This window comes from Drosophila santomea, chromosome 2R (genome assembly GCF_016746245.2).
Source record: "Drosophila santomea strain STO CAGO 1482 chromosome 2R, Prin_Dsan_1.1, whole genome shotgun sequence".
NCBI lineage: Eukaryota > Metazoa > Arthropoda > Insecta > Diptera > Drosophilidae > Drosophila > Drosophila santomea.
Window position 1 is genome coordinate 21,455,694 of NC_053017.2, and position 21,128 is coordinate 21,476,821.

At 47.9% G+C, this 21,128-nt stretch overlaps 3 protein-coding genes across 4 annotated transcripts; 2 read left to right on the plus strand and 1 right to left on the minus strand.

The window, feature by feature from the left end:
• Positions 1 to 99: 99 nt before the first annotated feature.
• Positions 100 to 5,551, plus strand: LOC120447115 (E3 ubiquitin-protein ligase RBBP6). 2 transcript variants are annotated; one of them, XM_039628537.1, is made up of 8 exons: positions 100 to 252; positions 1,113 to 1,297; positions 1,358 to 1,592; positions 1,647 to 2,400; positions 2,463 to 2,788; positions 3,076 to 3,225; positions 3,286 to 3,579; positions 3,645 to 5,551. In XM_039628537.1, exons 2-8 carry the CDS (start codon positions 1,132 to 1,134, stop codon positions 5,416 to 5,418), a joined length of 3,699 nt encoding a protein of 1,232 aa, XP_039484471.1. In that variant the 5' UTR covers positions 100 to 252; positions 1,113 to 1,131; the 3' UTR covers positions 5,419 to 5,551. The 2 variants fall into 2 exon arrangements, with proteins under 2 accessions (XP_039484471.1, XP_039484470.1); XM_039628536.2 differs by having other exon boundaries at positions 189 to 390.
• Positions 5,552 to 5,602: 51 nt separating this feature from the next.
• Positions 5,603 to 12,821, minus strand: LOC120447114 (serine/threonine-protein kinase Genghis Khan). Its single transcript, XM_039628535.1, has 11 exons — positions 12,693 to 12,821; positions 10,913 to 11,131; positions 10,580 to 10,851; positions 7,624 to 10,527; positions 7,288 to 7,564; positions 6,792 to 7,220; positions 6,521 to 6,727; positions 6,272 to 6,457; positions 6,122 to 6,215; positions 5,859 to 6,055; positions 5,603 to 5,788 (listed from the first exon to the last, which is right to left on the minus strand). The coding sequence occupies exons 1-11, from the start codon at positions 12,718 to 12,720 to the stop codon at positions 5,688 to 5,690; spliced, it is 4,914 nt and encodes a 1,637-aa protein (XP_039484469.1). The 5' UTR covers positions 12,721 to 12,821; the 3' UTR covers positions 5,603 to 5,687.
• A 442-nt stretch (positions 12,822 to 13,263) lies between these two features.
• On the plus strand, positions 13,264 to 21,114 carry LOC120446794 (histone acetyltransferase KAT6A). Its single transcript, XM_039627951.1, has 5 exons — positions 13,264 to 13,453; positions 13,954 to 14,822; positions 14,882 to 14,965; positions 15,027 to 19,767; positions 19,832 to 21,114. The coding sequence occupies exons 2-5, from the start codon at positions 13,960 to 13,962 to the stop codon at positions 21,017 to 21,019; spliced, it is 6,876 nt and encodes a 2,291-aa protein (XP_039483885.1). The 5' UTR covers positions 13,264 to 13,453; positions 13,954 to 13,959; the 3' UTR covers positions 21,020 to 21,114.
• Positions 21,115 to 21,128: the final 14 nt, after the last annotated feature.

Here is a 21,128-nt window from a genome sequence, read left to right on the forward strand (position 1 = left end):
TCATTCCGGACAATTCGACTTTTACCAAATGTTTACCTTTACATCACTTAAAATCAATAATTTACATTTTTTTAAAACTTTCACTTTGCAATATAAATCACACTCTACCATCGATATAGATAGCTTGGCTCTTATCGATACCCGCGTGTGTGTCCGCATTTCACATCTCTAGTGCTTTTGCGGCACTTACGCATCTCTAGAAAATTGGAAAAAAATAAAATCGTCGGGGTTTTTATGTGCTTGCAAAGTAGTGTAAGTACTTGCTATTTTTGTGCCCGCTACTAGCCGGTAGTAAACAACACGCGTGAACAGCGATGCCTTGCAATCCTCAACACAATTCAAGTGCGGCTTAAGCTCGAACAACCCATTATCTCGGAAGAAAACCGATGTGTACGTACATATGTATGTTTTCGCGTGTGTATTTTTATGCACATGCAATTTTATGCTGCTGCCATGCAAAGGTGCACAAAATGCGTAACGCTCTTCGAAGAAAGATCATGGATTTGATCGGATTCTAGGCGGTACATACATTTGCATATCAGCAGATTGTTCCCGGAATTGTGCAACTTCGCATACGTACCATACGTACGTACGTATGATCTTATGTTGGCATAATTATCCGTGTTTCAAGTGAAGTGCTTGGTGCAATTTGGAAATCTATATTCGGCATAATTTGGTAAAAGGCCAATAAAATCGTATTTGTAACATATTTGGTCCGCCGCTGTATTTATAGCATAGCTCCTATAATGAAGTTCCCACTTTCACCTTATCCAATGCAATCAACTATGATTTCAGAACTTGCAGGGACTTATGTTGTTTGAAACCTATTCAAGTGATCTTTTGATACTTTATGCAATCTCATGCTTCCCACAAATCGAATAATGGCATGCTATCAGTTTAAGACAGACCAGTAAGCGTGTCAAGCAGGTTTTTAGAATTGCAGCGCACCCCCACACGTTTTTAGCTGTTTACTCTAGCTTTGTAAACGTTATGTAAACAGCTTTATCTGTTTGCTTATTAAGATATTTATGAAGCATATTCTGTACATATTCTCTGATAACCCAATTGCCTTGGACACTATATGATAATCGTATTTAATCTCTTCATCGCAGATTTCTTTCGTGTGCAACCATGTCGGTACACTATAAATTTAAGAGTACCCTCAATTTTGATACAATTACGTTTGATGGACTTCACATTTCTGTCGGGGACCTGAAAAGGGAGATTGTGCAGCAGAAGCGACTGGGCAAAATAATCGACTTTGATCTTCAGATCACAAATGCGCAGAGTAAAGAAGGTATGTCCACCACAATCCGCAGTGTTTGCCCTTGCTACATGATATTCTTTGCCTCCCCAGAGTACAAGGACGATGGAGTGCTCATTCCCAAGAACACAACGCTGATCATATCGCGCATTCCCATTGCCCATCCTGCAAAAAAGGGCTGGGAGCCACCAGCTGCAGAAAATGCTTTTTCGGCGGCTCCTGCCAAGCAGGACAACTTCAACATGGACCTTTCCAAAATGCAAGGCACCGAGGAGGACAAAATCCAGGCAATGATGATGCAGAGCACCGTCGACTATGATCCCAAGACGTATGTAGTTTAAAATCTTTACAAAAGCTCATATCTAATGTATTTTCTGTTTAGGTACCATCGTATTAAAGGGCAATCGCAAGTGGGCGAAGTTCCCGCATCCTACCGATGCAACAAATGCAAGAAGAGCGGTCACTGGATCAAGAACTGTCCATTTGTAACGGGAAAGGACCAGCAAGAGGTGAAAAGAAACACTGGAATTCCGCGCTCTTTCCGGGACAAGCCAGACGCGGCTGAGAATGAATCATCCGATTTTGTGCTGCCTGCTGTACAAAACCAGGAGATACCGGATGATCTGATTTGCGGCATTTGCCGAGATATATTCGTCGATGCTGTCATGATACCATGCTGCGGAAGTTCCTTTTGTGACGACTGCGTGCGAACTTCCTTATTGGAGTCAGAGGATAGTGAGTGCCCCGACTGCAAGGAGAAGAACTGTTCCCCTGGCTCCCTTATACCTAATCGGTTCTTGAGAAATTCAGTGAACGCCTTTAAAAACGAGACTGGGTACAACAAAAGCGCGGCTAAGCCAGCTGCAGCAAAAACTGAGGAAAAACCTCCTGTTGAAAAAGAAGTGGAGGAAAAGCAGGTCGCGGAGGAGGAACCAGAAAAGACTGAGGTGAAACCTGGAAAGCAACAAGAATCCGAAACCAATGGCAGCAATCCGCCAAAATCGGAATCTCCCGAACCTCCTGCAACCACAGAACCATCACAAAAGGAGAAAGATAAATATGATTCGGACTACGAGGATAACATTACTATAAAAATGCCCCAGCCTGCTGCCGATTCCGCATCAGTTCCAAGCAAGGTGAGACCTACATCTTTAACACAGGTGCAATATAGATACTAATTAGTTATTTATCGTTTCAGAGATCCCCCAGTTATTCCCAAAGAAGTGAATCCTCTCACCGCCGGGACAGGTCAGATTATGTTTCCGAACACGATCTCAAGCACCACCGTCCATCGAAATCGGAGTCTGCTAACAAGGACCGGAGTCTCCTGCCCACGCCCATTGGCACCGTGCCCAGCTACCAGGGACATATGATGGGCGAATCGGAAGAGGCTCGTCGATCGAGTGCCTATAAGCCCCCTTATATGCAAATGCAGCGCGGCCCACCTCCGATGCACATGATGGGTCACCACATGCCAGCCTACAACAACGGGTATAACAACATGGGACAGAGGCCTCCCCTAAGGTAGGTTTCTTTTCCACCCGTCTGGATCCCGCCACCACGTGGACTGAGTCAAGTGTCGAAGCCACTGGAACTCCGAGGTGTTGACGAATCCATACGCAGCCGGTCCTGCCTGATCTCACTATTTTTAAGTTCCAACAGAGACTATACACACACTAGTTAAGAGTATTTTTAGCTCTGGGCTAACGAGCCTTTATGCTTTGTTGAATATTGGTTATTCCTAATTAAAACAGTATTGCTTACAATCAACGTTAAGCTTTTTGAATTGTAATTAACTTCTAAAATTGCAGCTATGTGCCGTATCAAAACCAGGCCGTACACCCAATGCGTACGCCGTACGGAGCTGCAGGCGGAGGTATGAATATGAATATGTCACAACCATTTCAGTCCCCCAATTTAGCCTCGATATACCAAGGCGTGGCAGCGAAGGTCGGTTCCGGGTGAGTATCTCTTAGGCATGGCAGAAGCCTGGGATAATAAGTAATGTAAATGTCTTGCAGTCTCATTGACGATCCGTTGGAGGCCTTCAATCGCATCATGAAGGAGAAGGAGCGGAAGAAAGTTGACCGGTTTCGCAGTTCTGACCGCCACCGATCAAGGTCCCCGGATAGACAGCGGCATCGCTTTAAATCGCCCATGTACGACAAGGACAACTCCAGGGATAATCTCAAGGACAAGAGACCGCGATCTCGGGAAAGAAAGCGAGAACATAGCTATGAACGGCATATACGTCACCCTCGTTCTAGTCGCCAGCCGAATGATGGCTCTAAGTCACCAGGTGGCAGAATCAAAAGGTAGTTTTACAACCCGCCTTTTCTGTGCTAATGTCTTAATTGATTATCTACTCTCTTCTTCTAAGATCTGGCCATCGTCGCTCTGCGTCTCCAAAGCCGGGTTACAAGAGTGATTACCGGGACAAGCCGTATAACAAGCCCAGTGCCCCAAAGCCGGAGCCAGTTGAGCCGCCTCCCCCCGGATTCGAGCCGTTGCAGCTGACGGATGAAGACGGCTACAGGAACAAGCACCCGACCACTTCGGAAGCATCGCAAAGCAGCAAGGCGGAAAGCATCAAGAAGAGGGACAACCGACACGAAGAGGCGCCACGAAAAAGGCACAGGTCGCGCAGCAAGAGCAAGGAGCCGAAGCCGACCGACAGCAGCTATAGGAGCCTGACTCCGCCAGCAAAGATCACCACACCGAAAATGACTGCTGCCCAGTTGAGGGAACGCGAATGTACGCCGAAAACGCCGGAAAGGGCTCACGACGATTATCTGCCTGCAAGGGCCAGAATTATGGCCTCCCAGCCCGACATCAACGACTCTGAAATGGAGACCAATGTGGGCAAGGAGAACAAGGCAAAGAGTCCATTGTCAAAGGATCGCAAGAAGAAGAAGAAGGACAAGGACAAGGCTGACCGCAAGAAAAGCAAGAAGGATAAGCGCGCGAGGAAGGAGAAAGGGGATCGTCAGAAGAAGAGCTCCTCTGTTAACCGATCCGACTCTGATATTAACAACAGCTCATTGGTGAATGAGCCAAATTATAAAGTTTCATCTCCCAGGACCAGTTCCAATTTTGAGATAAACGCGGCTCAGCTTTCACCTGCTCACAACGCTACTGAAAACGTTAATCCGAAGAAGAGCCATTCCTTCCTAAATGCGAGTGTTGCTAGCGACGATAATCTCGGCCCAAGAAGCAAACTCAGCGAGGCTAATTCTGTCAATCTATCCAAATGGGAAATGGAGGAAAATATTTTAAGTTTGGAGGATGCCACCAAAAAATCGACCGGAGTCTCCGACGATCCGTCGGAAATCACTTCAGACGTCCTGCGAAAGGCTGAAAACGCAATATTTGCCAAGGCCATTAACGCCATCAGGCCCGTGGAATTTCAGGTTATTATCAACTCCAAGGACAACAGCAAGGACCGCTCCGTAATTCGGAATGACAAGGATCGCTCCCCTTCACCCAGGCGTACCAGCAGCAAGTCGGTAAAGGAGAGGCTGGGCAACAAGATTTCCAATGACAGGAGCCGTTCGCCGGACAAGTCAAAGGGCAGGCGACGGGAGGCGGTCACAAAGAGCTCCGACGACGATGCGAATCGAGGCAGGTCAGATCGTCATGGCAGCCGGAAGAGGGACAACAGATCCCGCGACCGGACGGCGCCTTCAGAAAAGAGGCAAGAGCGTTCGTCGTATAAACGAAGAACTCCGGAGGATGACAGAATTAGGCGCCAGAACAAGGAGCGCTCCGACTCAAAGCACGGAAAACATGATCAAATCAATAGCGACGACTCGGATCGAAGGGCGGCCAGGAACACCAGGTCCAGCGACAGCCGAGTGGTCTCCTCTGTAACGGCCGTGGCTGCTCCTCCCAAGCCCTGTCGTCCGGACAACCCGTTCCGGAAGTTCGTCGACAATAGTTCGTCGAGCAGTTTAGTTGTAAAATATGATAATACGATACAGAATGATGGAGCGTCCTCGGACAACGGCATGGAACACAGGAAGCAGAGGGATAAGAAGCTGAAGAAACATTCTAAATATTCGTCAACCGAGTCGTTGAGAAGCGAAAAACGCAAGGATTTGAAGAGCAAAAAGAAGAGCAAGATTTTGAAAAAGAAGAAAAAATCAAAGAAGTAGGTTACGGTAGGCTACGAGATAAGAAGAATATAAATATTGAAGATTTCTGTGTACAAATCAAAGATTTTTAATGTATGTATTTATCATGCAACTAAGTAAACAAATAAAACAGAACTACTCAAGGAAATGTAAATCGAATGGCTTGCTTGCTATGATCTAAAGTTAAGAGATGAAAAACGGTGGATTGATATTCGAGAAATTAAATATGTTTATTACAAACAGTTATCTTAAAAAATCGATTACATTACACGTGTAGAGATTGACTGAAGTTAATCATTATTGCTTAAGCCGTCCATGAAGGAAGATGCCATTGGACTGGGGGTTCTGGAGATTATGTTATCATTGCCGTAGTCATCGGAGTTTGCATCCACTGAAAGCACAGAAATATAATTGGCATTAGGCAAAACACACAACACATTCATGTATCAAATGCTGCTTGCCTTGTTCTAGAAAATTAGATTTTCTACTCTGGGGTATGCAACTCAGCGAATGTATTATTGGACTGCAGGCTTGATCGGCTGTTTCGAGCGTTGTTGGTAAGTCTAGGAGTCGTTGATTTTGAATGCCATCCCCTGGCCCCATATGAGAAATGTGGTTGAAATTAGTCGGTGCCGATATCATCTTTGATCTACGATCACTACAAATAAAAAGCAAATAATGAGGATTCGAATTGATTGCGCCAATGTGTTAACTGAACCCCAACCTTTTGATGGTCTTGTTTATCTCTCGGATGGAGAATCTCCGCTTTATGCTCGGAAGTCCCTTTCGATTTCCATCACGGTATTGCAAAAGGCCCTCTGCAAAGAAAGCATGTGTTTTATGACCCTGATAAAGAAATGTTGATTTAGCTTACTTGTGTGAATATTGGATAGGTAAACAATGAGGGGAGTGTCATTGACTGAGGACAGCACCACGTTTCCCAGATTGTTTAAGGGAAGTGATTGCTTCAGTCCAATCGACTGCACCCATTCGGCAGTCTGCGTATTGAATATATCCAAATGTGTATCCGAAAACACCAGCAAGTGACCATCACAAAAGGCTAGAATGGATCCACAAAAGAATTATACAGTGTGAGTCATAACAAGATCTCGTTTTTACTCACTTATATACGTAGGGAAGGCTGGGTACATAATTTCCCTATCCCGAGACTTCCGCCCTTGCAGGTCCACGTATATGGCCAGAGTTTGGAACACCAGTAAGTACTCGCCAAAGTTGCCACCGCTTGGGCACAGAATTTCAATGACCCTGACCGCATCCACTCCGGAGTAGTTCAAGAATGCACATAACTGGTTCTCCGGGTGAACCAAAGCTGTTTTGGAAAGATGCCAATAAGTTACAAAAACACACACAAAACGCAAGCCATTACTACTCACACATTGCAGTTGCTTCTCCGCGCAGGAAGTATGCGGTGAATCCGCTTTGGTGAGCTACAACCAATCGCATGTCGGACAGAATCTGCAGGTGCTGCGCCATATAGCCAATGGTGAATTCGCAAGTCTTCTGGTGTCTTGTGCGCGTTCTATTTATTTCGTAAACTACGATTTGTGTGTGGTTGTTCGGCCGCTTCAGAGCGATGATAAATGAATAGACGATGTTGGGAAAACGGCGAATTATTCCAGTGCAAGCAGATATGCAGTTCTTTGATTCGACCACCTTGATCCACTCGACATCACTAGCCTCTAATGCCCTAATAGGTAATAAACGCAAGTTGCGTTGCTTGCCGCAAAGAATAACGAGGATCTGCTCCTCTTCAATGTACCATAGCTGAAGAATCTTCTTGCTTTCTCCAATACGAGCGATCTCTGAAAAGGGTTGTTAGCAATTAGATGTGCCCTCAGTTGTCACTTTTAATCAAATCTGATTGCTTACCGTACTGGTCTAGATTAATGTAGAACAGGCCGTCTTCGGTGCCCAACAATATTTGATTTGGATATATGATGACGGAACACAATGCGTTTCTTATTAAAGACAGGGTATTGTCCAGAATCTCGTTAACTTTAAATATAGCAGTATTTGGTAAGCTGTTTCGTTTTAATATTCGATGTAGTTCGCCCAGGGCAATGACCCACTTGGACTTCTCCGACTCGTTGTCGGCGAGCATAAGCGTGTTCAGCGAGAGACCGCCATCAATAAGGGCGGTTTTTATCTGCAATGGGGAAGATGTATGTTTAGTCTGGGGAGATGGTGCGATGGCAGTCTGTTTACCTTGAAAATACATGGCACATCTTTCTTGGCGGCATGGATGACGTCACTTTCGCGCACACTTCCCACCGAGAACTCGGGATCCCTCATATCCAGCACTTGGGACACACTCACGCTGGGCAATGCACACCGATCCGGCGAAATGTCGTAGAGGAACAACTTAAAGTCGCAGACAACTACAAACTGCCGAATCCATCCACGCTTAATCACCCCTGATTTTGGGACCTTTACATAGCCCTCGTATGCCGTGCCGATTCCCCTGGTGGGATCGATTCCCAGCGGCCGCTTCGTCTGATCCATGGGCACGGGGCACGTGGTGGGAACCTTCTGGCAGCAGATCGTATGGCAGGCGAACCCGCAGATCTCGCACACAACGCCCTGCCGTGTCAGTCCCACCATCAGCGATGTGCAGTGATTGCATTTTGTGGGACTACTGAATGTGCGCACCAGAAACTGATGAATGGCCGTGTTGCCGGGCACTTTCTTCTGAGATTCCTTTACCAGCTGGTCACTCTCCTCGCGCGACAAGTCGCTGACCGAAGCTTCCTTCATGGACGAAAGGTCCTTGCTGTTTTTACCCGCATACTTTGGCTCGTAGTTGAAGAGCATGCCCGAGTTGCCGGACTGGAAGAAGTTGGGAGTGAAATTGTCGCTGGATTCGTTGCCAAAGCTCTCGGCGGAATCTATAATTTCGGAGTTCTTCGACATGTCCCGGAAGAAGGCGCTGCTTAGGCCATGATGGCTTGATTTGTTCAAGAACGACTCGGAGTACTCCAAGCCTCCCTTTTGCAAGTCCCGCAGTTCGGTTTCCTTCTTCTGGAAGTCGTGCAGGATGGAGTCGTATCGTTTTTTGTAGTCCCGAACCTCTTTCTGTGTGGATATGAGGTCCGATCTGGTCTGACTCAGCTCATCCGATATCATGTTCTTGGCCTGAATCTCCCTTTGCAGCGCGCTCTGCAGGTTGAGCAGCTCCATCTTGTCCAGCTTCTGGGAGCGACGATTCCTCCAGTTCTTATTGTCCACGCCGTTGTTGTTGAAGGTGCCCACATGCTTCAGATACTCCAACTCCTCCGTCATTTTGGTGGCCAAGGCCTGCAAGTAGCCACGCGCGTCTTTTTCATCGGACACCCATTGAATAATCTCCGCCATTTGCCGCTCCCACAAGGTAATTGCCTCCCGTTTCATTCGCAACTCCTTGAAGATCTCGTCATCCTCCGCTTGAAGTTCCTTGAGACTCTTTGATTTGAGATTCACCTCGGAGCTTAACCTCTGCTTCTCCTCGAACCAGGAGGTCTTCTCCAAATCATGCTGCTTCTTCAATTCCAATAGCGTTTCGGCGGAATCGGTAATCGACTCCAATTGAGTGTACTTCAGCCTTTCCTGTGTTTGTTGCAACTCCTTGGTGAGTGCCAAATTCGAGTTCTCTAACTCGCTGAACTGCTCGCGTAGTGTTTCCAACTCCATATTGTGACGCGTCTGCTGATGACTTAGCTTTTCAGAGAACTGAAGTTCAAGGCGTTCGATCTCGTACGATGACATCTCGGAGGAAATGCTGAGTGGCATAGTTGTCTCCACACTCGAGGAGCCCTTCCGCAGCTCCATCTGCAGCTGCCTGCAGCAATCTTCTGCGTGCTCCCGCAGCTTCTTTTCTTTGGCAGCCTCGATGACGGCATCCTCAATGTGCAGCTCAAGTTCCCTCCGCGTCTTGTCCGACTTTCGCAGTTCGTTGCGCAGGCTGTCGTTCTTCTGCATGGCACCATCAAGCTCCTCCTCCTTGTCCCTGACTTGCCGGGAGAGCTTCTGCTTCTGGTTTCGCAGCTCCGAGAGTTTCTCGGTGACCTCCGAGTACTCCATCATGGCGATGTTTCGCTGAGAGATGGCGTCCTGGAGTTCAGAGTCTTGAGTTTTGAGCCGCTCGAAAACCTCGTTGTGTTGCTTTGACAATTCGACCTTTTCCTGCTTCAAAGCCGCTAGCTGATCGTTCAGTGCCTTGAGCTGCGCTGAGTCTACCGGTGTCTCCGAGTTGTTGCTCGGCAGAATGGCCAGCTGCGGACTGCTTATTGTATCCAAGGTGTCATCACCGAAGCCCGAGCTCTGGTTCTTCTTCGAGTCCAAAGCGGAGCTGCTGGTCAGCGAGAAGGTAAACCCAATGAACGGTAAGTGAAATCCAGAGAAGGCAGGATTGGCTGACGGTGGAATGGAGTCCGTTAACCGGACGTCGTTGTCGTCCACATCAAAGTTGGAGGTATCCGTCGGACTTGACACTTCCGGCACATACGGTGCTGGTCCCTGCCTTATGTTCTTCCAGTCGATGCCCACAAACCAGGGGTGATCCATGAAGTCTTGGATGCCGTTCTGACCCAGTCGGTTCTCGGGTATACATATCAGTTTGCAGAGCAAGTCCTGAGATGTCTCCGATACCTTGTAATTCAGGGTTTCCTGTGACGGCAAGTTGAAGCAGTTCTGGTGGTTCATGATCTTGCCGTAGGTTTCCACCAAACTTTCTGCGTAGAAGGGCGTCTCTCCGTAGAGCATTTCGTACATGCACACTCCGAGTGACCACCAATCACACTCCGTTCCGTAGCGTCCCTTTCCATCCTCCATGGCCCGCAAAATTTCCGGGGAAATGTAGTCGGGAGTGCCTACCGCCACGTTGGACTGAACGGTGCCATCCTTCTCCAGTCGCAGGCAGGATCCAAAGTCAGCCAGGCGCACGTGACCACGCTTATCGAGCAGTACATTATCCGGCTTGATGTCCCTGTGCACGTACCTAATCTGGTGAATACTGTTGATGGCCAGGATCATCTCTGTGATGTAGAACTTGGCCATGTCCTCGGGGAGCTTGTCCTCGAATTTGCTGAGCAGCGTAAGCAGGTCTCCGCCGCAGTAATAGTCCATTACCAGATACTGAAAGAAAGGTGTTAACAACGAAGGTGATGGTAGATGAGTGCTGACATACCAGGTTAATATTGTCTTGAAAGGCATAGTGAAGGTTGGTGATCCACTGCCGGTCCCCAAAAACCAACACATCCCGCTCCTCACGAAAGCAGGCCGTCTCCGCCCTCTTGAGCATCTCCCACTTGTTCAGAATCTTCATGGCATACACCTTTTCGGTGGATATCATCTGAACCACGCAGACTTCTCCAAAGGCACCGCGTCCGATGATCTTGAGTATGTCGAAGTCATCTCGACTTAGTCGAAGCTTTCGCACTATGTGCACGAAGGGTTTGGCTGCGGGGTAAGTCTGGTTTTAAGTACTTCATGACATAAGGTTCGTAATAAGCATAGTTACATAGTTTGAGAAAATCAGAGACACCCTTCTCTCTGCGCAGAGAAGAGTTACTACACTCGTCATAGAGGACGATAAAGGTGTCCAGCAGGTAATCCAACGAAAACTGATGCCCTTCCGTGTCCTCGCCGAACTCGGCCGCCCATTTTTGATCGCTTGTGGTGTCGCTTAGAATGTACTTTAGAAATGTGAGCCTTTTCTTGCAGCTTCCTGTGGTTATATCTGCAATGAAGAATTTGTTGCTTGAGTCACTGAAAGATATGAATGCATGAAAGTACGGATTTGGCTGCTTAAGTAACCTTAACTTTAAAAGTATTTACTAAGTAGGTACTTTGTTTTAACTCAACGCTAGCTATTTAAAAAAAAAGTACTATGTTTAAAGTACTAAAATTTATATTAAATGAAGAAATAAGAAAGGGTATAAAACGTTCTGCAGAAGAGCATATAAACCTAGACTGTAAGTATCGTTGGCATCAATAAAAAACAAATATGTAACGGGTGTTTTTTTTAGAGGTATAGAACTTTAAGTTGGCATTACTGTTCAAGATGGCGACCGATTTAACAGCTGTCAAGTGATTTATTCTCAGTTTGGTTTGGCAATTCGTCATGCGTGCTTACAAAATCCAACTCGTGCAAGAATTGAAACCAAACGATCATCAAGCAAGGCGTAGATTCGTCGAATGGGCCCAAAACGAGATTGCTGTTGTTCCCGATTTTTCATAAGCCTCCAAGATCTTGTGATTTAACACCGCTAGACTACTTTTTGTGGGGCTATGTAAAGTCATTGGTCTATGCGGATAAGCCACAAACGCTAAACCATTTGGAAGACAACATTCGCCGTGTTATTGCCGATATACGGCCAAATATTGGAAAAAGTCATTGCAAATTGGACGTCCAGATTGGACTACATCCGAGCCAGCCGTGGCGGTCATATGCCAGAAATCATATTTAAAATGTAATGCCACAAGATTATCTTTCATGTCAATAAAATTCATGTCAATCGAATAATCCATCGTTGTTTTATTGCAATTTAAAGTTCTATACCTCTAAAAAAAACACCCTATATAAGCAGATAGCAGTTAAAAACTCGGCTAAGAACGCGTGCAATTGTTATATTAGCCCAAAAAGCCGACCAACACATGCATCGCAAGCATCAGCCAGCCCGCAGCAATGCCGCACCCACTGACGTCGCCGTCACCTGGCTCCTTCCAACTCGGAAATGCGGCTCGGGGGGCAGAAATCAGCTCAAACGGGTGGGTTTGCTTATGGTTATGGCTGTAATTGTGGAGGCCCGAGCCGAAACGTGGGGGGACGTAGACCCGGACTTGTGCTTCTCGACACAGTGACTGGGCCGGAGAACAATGGGTTCCGAGTAGAAGGCCGTACTCCTAATAGATTCCACTATGTTTCCATGCATTCACGGCTTTCCCATATTTTCCATTCTCCTATTGGCCACCACTATTTACGACTCATATTCGGGCCATTTCGATTTTTCAATATGTATGCGGGGCTTGCATGTGTGTTAGACCGACCCCCCGTGCAGGAGGATATATTAGGTATGGAACCGTACCCTACGCCCAATATACCCTATATACCCAACACAAACAAGTCTCGGCTATATGCTCGCTGGTTCTCCGCACAGATATAAATAAATAATTGTTTATATGCGTATGTATGTAATGTATGTACGGTTGGCAGAGTGCGAAAAAAACAAATGGTCAACAAGGAAACAAACACAGCCGCTGCTGTGCCGATTTTGGTGTCACCGAACCGCGCGTATTACCACTGATCTCGGAAGATTCGTATTCCATCTTAGTTGTTGTTCCGTCTGGCCTAAACCATATTTATCAGAAATAGTGCAAAAAGAAAAGCCGAACTGTTGTCGAATTGTAGTGTTCCGTATCGTTGGGAAAACAGAGTGACCCTTCTACGGTCTCAAGGTAGCCTATGGGTACCGCGTTTCGAATTGATATTTTGGCTTTTCCCAGAGCGACCACACTGCGTGGATCAGCTGAACTTTTTGCAAATAACGTAAAAAACTAAATATTTATTATAGATACAAACATTTATGAAAGATTCAAGCTACAGAAAATAGCTTCTTGCTCATGACATTAAAATATATATTTCCAGCTATTCAATCTAAGATTATGACAAGTTTCATGTAAACCTGTAGATGGCTAATAAAAGTTAGTAAACTTAAGATATTTCTTCAAGAACGCATTAACATTGTCATAGGATTACATTTTTTTAAGTAAATAAATTTAATTTAACGGGCCCCATTCCTATTCCATTCCACCGTTCCAAATGCGTTGCTGCGGCATTTAGCCGCGTTTTTGTTGTGGCGCAGTGCACATAGGCCCTCAATAAAGCCTTCTAATACTCAGTAGCGATCAAACTTCATTGCAAAATTAATATTTGTTATTGTTTGCGAGATACTAAATGCCTTCAGATGCGTTCTTCGCCAAACGTGTAACGCGAAGCTGAGATATATTCGCGCATCGGATTAGAATTGCGCCTACTTTCACCGCACTCGAAATAATAAACGTATGTACACACGAGCGTACTGGCTCGCATATGTATCTGGATATGTGTGTATGCAGCAGATAGTTTTTGTAAAGTGGATACGTACATAAAATGGGATAGTTGTGCGGAAACTGCTCGGAATACTCGATTTGCGCGAATTACGGCCGCAAAGTGTTTTTCTCTGTAGCGTTTCGAGTTCCAATTGAATGAACTCTAAAGGCCGGGGGCTATTCATTTCAGAAGTGCAAATAGCCCATTGCTTATTACTCGACTTCTTATAATACAATCGAATTATAAGCACGTATGTTTTGACAGTAGAATGAAAGATATACATAGGTTCTTAAAGGTTGCTTCCTTGAGATGCATCCAGCTTCGAGCAGTTAAAGTACCTTAATTTGTGTATCTTGAAATCCGCTACCTATTGAATACCAATATAGACTTACATGAAAACAGATTTACAAATTGAATAAGGCAGAGTTATCTACTGTGCATCCACTAACCAAATGTATACCTCCTTTTAGTAAGCCATGATGAGGGAATCGGCGCACGATATCAACATGGATACCTGGAAGCAGTGGATCCTCGAGGCCATATCGAAGATCAGGTCCCAGAAACAGAGGCCCTCCGTGCAGAGGATTTGCCAGGCAATCGGCACACACCACAAGTTCCACGAGGATATTGTGGCCGAGAAGCTGGAAAAAGCTGTCGAGTCGGGAGCCGTCATCAAGGTCTACAACAAGGGACTGCACTCCTACAAGGCCCCGATGGCCAAGCGTCGCGTCAAGGTGGACAAGAACACCAATCTGTACAAGCTGGTGGCCAAGGCGGTTCACGACCTGGGCGAATGCGAGGGGTCCACCATCAAGAGCATTGAGAACTACATTCAAAAGTTCAACTGCATCGATTTGTCGCCCAATGTGGACTTCAAGGCCGTCATTAAGGCATCCATCAAGAAGGCCGTGGATGCCGGCTTTCTCATCCAGGAGGGAAAGCTATACAAGAAGGGCAAATCCTTGACAACTCCACGGAAATGTGCACCCGTCTCGGATGTGGTCATAAAAGGCGAGGAGTCCTGCACCCACTGCTCGGGAAATTCGCAGAAGAACCTCAACGGTATCCCAGAGCCCTTGAGCTCCTGCAAGCAGTGTGGGATCTCGTTGCACACCACCTGCGCGAATATCGCCGGCAGGTGCAAGTCGCAATCCTACGTGCTGCTCTACATGCTCGTCACCAAGGGCACGATCTGGGATTGCCAGAACTGCGCGGATTGTGCCGTCTGCAAAATGCGAAACCGGGGCCCTTGTCTGCTGCAGTGCTTCGTGTGCAAGGACCACTTTCACTTAACTTGCCTTGATACGATTCCAGACAAGAAGCCGAAGCATCCATACAGGTGAGTCATCCATACGTTGTGAGCTCTACAGGATTTTACCCTTTTCTTTCCCCCTTCAGGTGTAAAACGTGCTGCAAACAAGGCCTAGATACGCCGAAGTTGGTTAAGAAAGACAATTCAAGAATAAAAATGGAAACTGAGAGGTAATCTTAATTACATTTAAACCAAACTATTTATACTGAAAAGGGAACTCTATTATTTTAGAATCACCCCCTCGGATAAATATGCCTCCAATAAGCGCCAATCCATCAAAAGGGACGGCAACATCGAGAGTCCTTCGACCTCAAAACTTTGCGTCTACAACGATGGCAACGGCCAGAGAAGAAAAATGCCCGCCAGCATGAGCTCTAGGAAACTGAACCACAGTGAGGACCAGTTCGAGTTCCCCAGCAAGCAAAAGAGGTCGCAAATATTACAGGGAGGCTACTTGGCTAGCCAGGAAACGCGGAAGCGAACCTTTTCGGATCTGTCATCCACGAGTTCGTCCAGCGAGAGTGAAGACGAAGACGATGAGGACGACGACAGGAACAGAAATGGCGATGACAACGATCAAGACGAGAGCACGTCCTCGGACTCGTGCACTTCATCCAGCTCAGACTCGGACTCCAGCGAGAGTTCCAGCGACAGTTCCGAATGCGATGACGAAAACGACGAGGAAGACTACGACACAGATCGCAGCACGCTGAAGGGAAAGATCTTTGAGAATGACAAGCAGAGCTGCGCTAAACTCAATACCGGCGATGGCCTAGGCTCCCCGCAAAACAATGAATTGGGCAGTGAGAATTGGGGGTTTGCTGCCGTGGCTAAAAACCCCATTGACATATTTGTGAAATCTAAGAACAATAGCAGTGTCAAAGGAATCGGTTACTCCAAGCCAACAGCAAGCACGTTTGCCACGTCCCCCGCAGCAAATAGAGCGCAAAAGAGCACTCCAGTAGCTTCGTCTACTCCCGAGAAGAACTCTACACCAATTGGCGGCATGACCATCAAGCGTCAGACTGCCAATGGGCAGAAGAAAAAGATTGTTCCCTTGAAGAGCATGCCCCTGGAAGCGGGCAAGTCGTACGAAAAGTGCGAGGACGACATTCCGTATCTAACAGAGGAGACTGTTATGAAAGTTCAACTGCTGGAGGAGATTGAACGATGCAGAGAAACCCACAGCGAAGCTGATGGGAAGCGGGAAAATAACAACGATGAGGAAGTGCCTGAGGAAAGCACAAAGCGGACCAATCCCTTTGAGAACCAGCCCCTTCCGCCTGGCGTCACCGCCACGGACGTGGAATTGTATCAAGAAGTTCTCCACAAGGCCGTCGTTCAAATGTCCAATAATCATATAGAGAAGGTAAACGATGTCAGCCTGAAATCCGGTCAGCACACCCAGAGTCCCAAGTCGATCCAAATTGGAAAGTGGGACATTGAAACCTGGTACTCCAGCCCATTTCCGCAAGAGTACGCCAGGCTACTGAAGTTGTTTTTGTGCGAGTTCTGCCTCAAGTACACAAAGAGTCGTTCTGTGCTGGACAGACATCAGAACAAGTGCATTTGGAAGCAGCCCCCAGGCACTGAAATATTCAGACAGGGAAACATATCGGTGTTCGAGGTGGATGGCAATGTCAACAAGATATATTGCCAGAACTTGTGCCTGCTGGCCAAGTTCTTTCTCGACCATAAAACACTTTACTACGACGTAGAACCTTTTCTGTTCTATATTCTTACGAAGAATGATCAAAGCGGTTGCCATTTGGTTGGCTACTTCTCGAAGGAAAAGCACTGCACCCAAAAATACAATGTGTCCTGCATCCTGACGATGCCGCAGTACCAGAGGCAAGGCTACGGTCGGTTTCTGATCGACTTCAGTTACCTGCTGAGCCGTGAGGAGGGACAGCTGGGCACTCCGGAGAAGCCACTTTCGGATCTGGGTCGGCTTTCCTACTTTTCCTACTGGAAGTCAGTCGTGTTGGAGTACTTGTACAAGCATCGCAACTACACAAAGATCACCTTCAAGGACATAGCCATTAAAACGGGGCTGGCTATCTCCGACATCGCCCTGGCCTTCGAGCTGTTGAACTTCATCAAGCTGAGGAAGAACGATGGCGACATCAGGTATCAGATTAATGTGAAAATTGACTGGAAAAAGGTTGTGGCCCACCATAACAAAATGGCGAGCAGTAAGACTCGAATAATCATAGAACCCGACTGCTTAAGGTGGAGTCCGTTGCTGTCGGTGTCCAAATTACCCAACATAATCAAGCCCATTTCCAATCGGGAATATTTGAACAACCAAATAGAGAAAAAGTCAGATTTCCAGGAAACTAATGAAGACAAAAGCAGCGTTAAGCAGAGTGTTCCCACCTCTTCGAAGGTGAATCAGGAACCTCCCGAGTTTCCGGCGAAGAATCGGGGACCCAGCTCTGAAAAGTTACTGGATGAAAGGGAAAACCAGCGAAAACGTGCATATCCGGAGGAGTTCTTAAAGTCGGCGTCTAATGAGGCGAAAAAACCCAAGTTGACTGCACCTCAGCCGACCATTGAGGATCAGTCCTTTGGCGAGCTCTCCGACTCTTCGGACTGCAAATCTTCTAAAGAACTTTCGGAACAGTTGACCAAAAGAGCGCAAAGGTTGGCCAAGCGCAACGACGTGATTCCCCACACCAACAAAAGGAAGCATTTCGACCGGCCGCTTGAGAGCAATGCCAATTCAAGTGACCAGAATCCGCCAGCTCAAAGTCAAGCGGAAACTTTGGGCACCGATAGCGGCCCGAAATTGGAAGAAGCTGCTGCCAAGGAGATCTGCAAGAGTGTTGTGGAAAAGGAGCATGTCGACAAACCAGTGAACATTGTGCCCAAACTGCGGGGAAAGCAGTCCAATGGTAAGCGCTCCGAGGAGCCTCAGTTCAATGAAAATCCAGTCGCAGTTGCGTCGACGAGTCCAGCCAAGGAAACAACCAGAGAGTTGGTTAAAGTGGCAAAAACGGAGAGTCCTGTCAAAAACCAGGAGTCGGCAAAGCACGATGCTGAGCCCAACAGCGTCAGCGACCAAGTGCTCGATGCAGTGGCCAAGAAAACAAAAAAGACCTTGTTCTCCGATGTTACATCATACAACACTGAGGATGTGAAATATAATACAGAGGACAAGCCAAAGGCCATCGCACCGCAGCCAAAAGAAAGTCCCAAAGAGGCTATCATAAAGGAGACCAAGCCGCTTGAAGTTCCCGAGCAAAAGCCCAAGGCTAAGACTCCGGAGAAGCCGGCGGCACCGGATGCGGTGGCTGCGGAGACAGTATTGCAGCGCGTACATGCTCCTGTGGTTACGGAAAAGATCCATTCCACGGAAGAGAGTAAACTGGAGTTGGATGTGAACTACTTGAAACTTTCGCCGGACTCTGCGCTCAATCCACCAGTGGTTCCAGTGCAGAAACCAGTGGCCGAGCCTCCAGTTGCAAGTGTTCAGAAGGAAAAACCTAAGGAACCTCTGCCCGCTCAGCCAAGCGAGGTTTCACAGAAGCCACCAGAAATAGAGAGGGTAAAGAAAACCGAAACCCCACTATCTAATCCGCCATCAAACCGTACTGATTCCGCTCATGTGGAGCAACCAGCACAGCCACCAGTCAAGGCTGCGCCAGAAAAGGTGGAGCAGCCGATGGCCAAAGAAGCTGTCGACATCAAAGATAAGGCAATTAAAAAAGCTGTGCCAGAGGTGCCTGTCGTAAAGCCTGAGGCTTCTAGCTGCGAAAAGAAAATCGATCCCAGCAAGACTAAGGTGGTACTCGAAAAGGAATGTATCAAAAGCGATCAACAATTGGTGCAGGTCAAGGAGGAGGAAAAGTTAAATGCAAGGGCGCCATCTGCACCCATTCCCATCCGGGACAAGATCCAACTAAAGGGTAACGAGCACGCCCAGTTACAGAACTCCATTCCCTCCCAGTTCCCACTCAATCAGATGCCCAACTATCACACCTCGCAGTACTGGCAGTGGGAGTACTATGGCTACAACCTCTCGCATCTGGACGCATCGCAGAAGGGACAGAAGCAGTTCCACAAGGACCTGGCCACGACCATGGCGTACACGCACAACTTTACGCAGAACCTCTATCAGTCCGCCAATCTGGCCATGCACGCCCATCACCAGATGCACCAGACCAAGGAGAAGCACAAGGTGGAGCGCAAGAACAGTGGCAAGAAGGAGGAGCAGCCCAAGGTAGTGTCCAGTGTCAATGTGGTCAGCACAGCTCGCGAGGATGCCCATGTACAGCATTGCAACGAGTACGCGGCCAACAATCAGGCCTTGTACAATCAGAAATGCGTAACTCAGCAGAAGCAGGCTCAGCAAATGAAGTCTCTGGCCAATGTCCAAAACCCAGTGCTCCGGCAGAGCAACTCCAACGCGACAGAGTCCACGGTTCTGATGCCCAATCCAGTCATTTCCCAGGCGGGATCTGTGCCGGCCAAGCAAAAAGTCGAACACGGCGTCAACTCGACATCGGTCATTTCGCGCGAGGGAAAGCTCAACAAGATTGGGCATTCCAACATCCACGCCACTGCCCAGCATGCTAATATTCAAGTGGGAGGCGGCCAGTCCGACGTCAATCCGAACATGGTTTACAACACGGAGTCCTCGACGAATTCGGCCATGCAGCACTACGATTGCGGAATCAGTGCCCAGATAAACATGGAATCGCCGGCCAACATTGGCACCGCCATCGCGCACGGTCCTCAGGAGATCTCAGCCACGTCCAATGTGCATATGCATCAGCCGCACAGGCAGTTCTCCGACTGCTCCATGCAGAACCAGCCGGTTACCACGCCCATGCACATGTCCATCCAGAACTCCCACATGCAGCAGCAGAATAACTTGAATTTGAATCTGGCGCCAGAAGGCTCGTCAAATATTAACCTCTTAAGTAATCCACAGCACCAGCACCAGAGCAGGAAACTGAATGCCCAGGTAATGGATACCACTTTCTATATGCTAGTGTTATGTATTAATTTCTATAAACTTCACTCTACAGGCGGATATTGCAGTTAGTTCACCGACACCTTCGCACCGAGCCACCACGCCCAAGCAAATACGCAGCGGAAATACCCAGCAACGCGACGCTAAGAACGCGGCGCCACCCACAACCACAACAAATACTCATCATCAGATTCCCCAGGGCGGAGCGGCGCCAAATATTTCCAAGTCGCACCACGACTCTCTGCACAACCTGCAGTTCTCGCAGCACGGACACCAGCAGAACATGCAGCCCATCGACTACGTGCCCATCCCGCAACTCAGTCAGAACTTCTCGGCAAATCCCTCGAACTATGACATTGTGGGCATGCCGGCGGTCATCCAACAGCGGATGTCACTAAACGGTTCCGTGCACTCGCTGGCTAACACGCACCAGCGCATCGAGCAGCCATCGTCAGCGTGTGCCGTCAATAACTTTTACTTGCAAAACAACATGCCGGCAACCGAGAATGCGCCGCGAGTGCCGGTCTCCAGTTCTCTAGGCGGTCCGCCGACGGCGGGTAACAATGATCAGCGGCAGGCAGGTCAGGACTCGATAACCACGGCAAACAGTGCTGGCGCACCAGCTTCGCTGGCGGGAAATCTGTGCAGCCTGTCAAAGCTGCAGCAGCTAACCAATTGCCTGGAGAGCCAGCCGTGTAACACGTCACCGGGTGCCCAGGTTAATCTGGCCCCCTCTCCGCACCATCCTATTACGCCTAACTCCATGACCCCTCCGCCGCATCTGCTCATGCAGAACAGGAACATCTCGACGCCACCCAACATGCTGCAAACGCAGGTGACGCCGCTGCAGTACAAGTACTATCCGGGCAACATGAACATCCCGCCAATCTCTTCGGCGCAAAATACGAGTCGGAACACCCGCAACACGCCCTCTGCCCCGGTGCAGCACACCTCGGCGCCCATGGGCAGCGGCAACAACAGGACCGCCAATGTCCACATCAGTCCGAATTTGATGGCACCCTACGGAGCGATCAACAGCTACCGGATGTCGCCGCAGCAATCCCCGCCCACTGGAAGCTATAGCTCGGGGAGCGAGTACCCCAACTCGCAGATTCCGATGCAGATGATGAATATGCAATCTCAGTACCCGGATGCCTGCGTGCTGCAGCGAGGCACTCCATCCAACCCGATGTATTCCACGTATCCCCCCTACTTACCTCTCAACGGTTCTATTCGCAGATAATAGATGCGCACATTTTATATGTTACTTTATTAAGTATGCTTGTACATAAATGTGTGCTGTAAATAAATATATATTACGTCAATTTAACAATCCGATCCGCTGGCTGTTT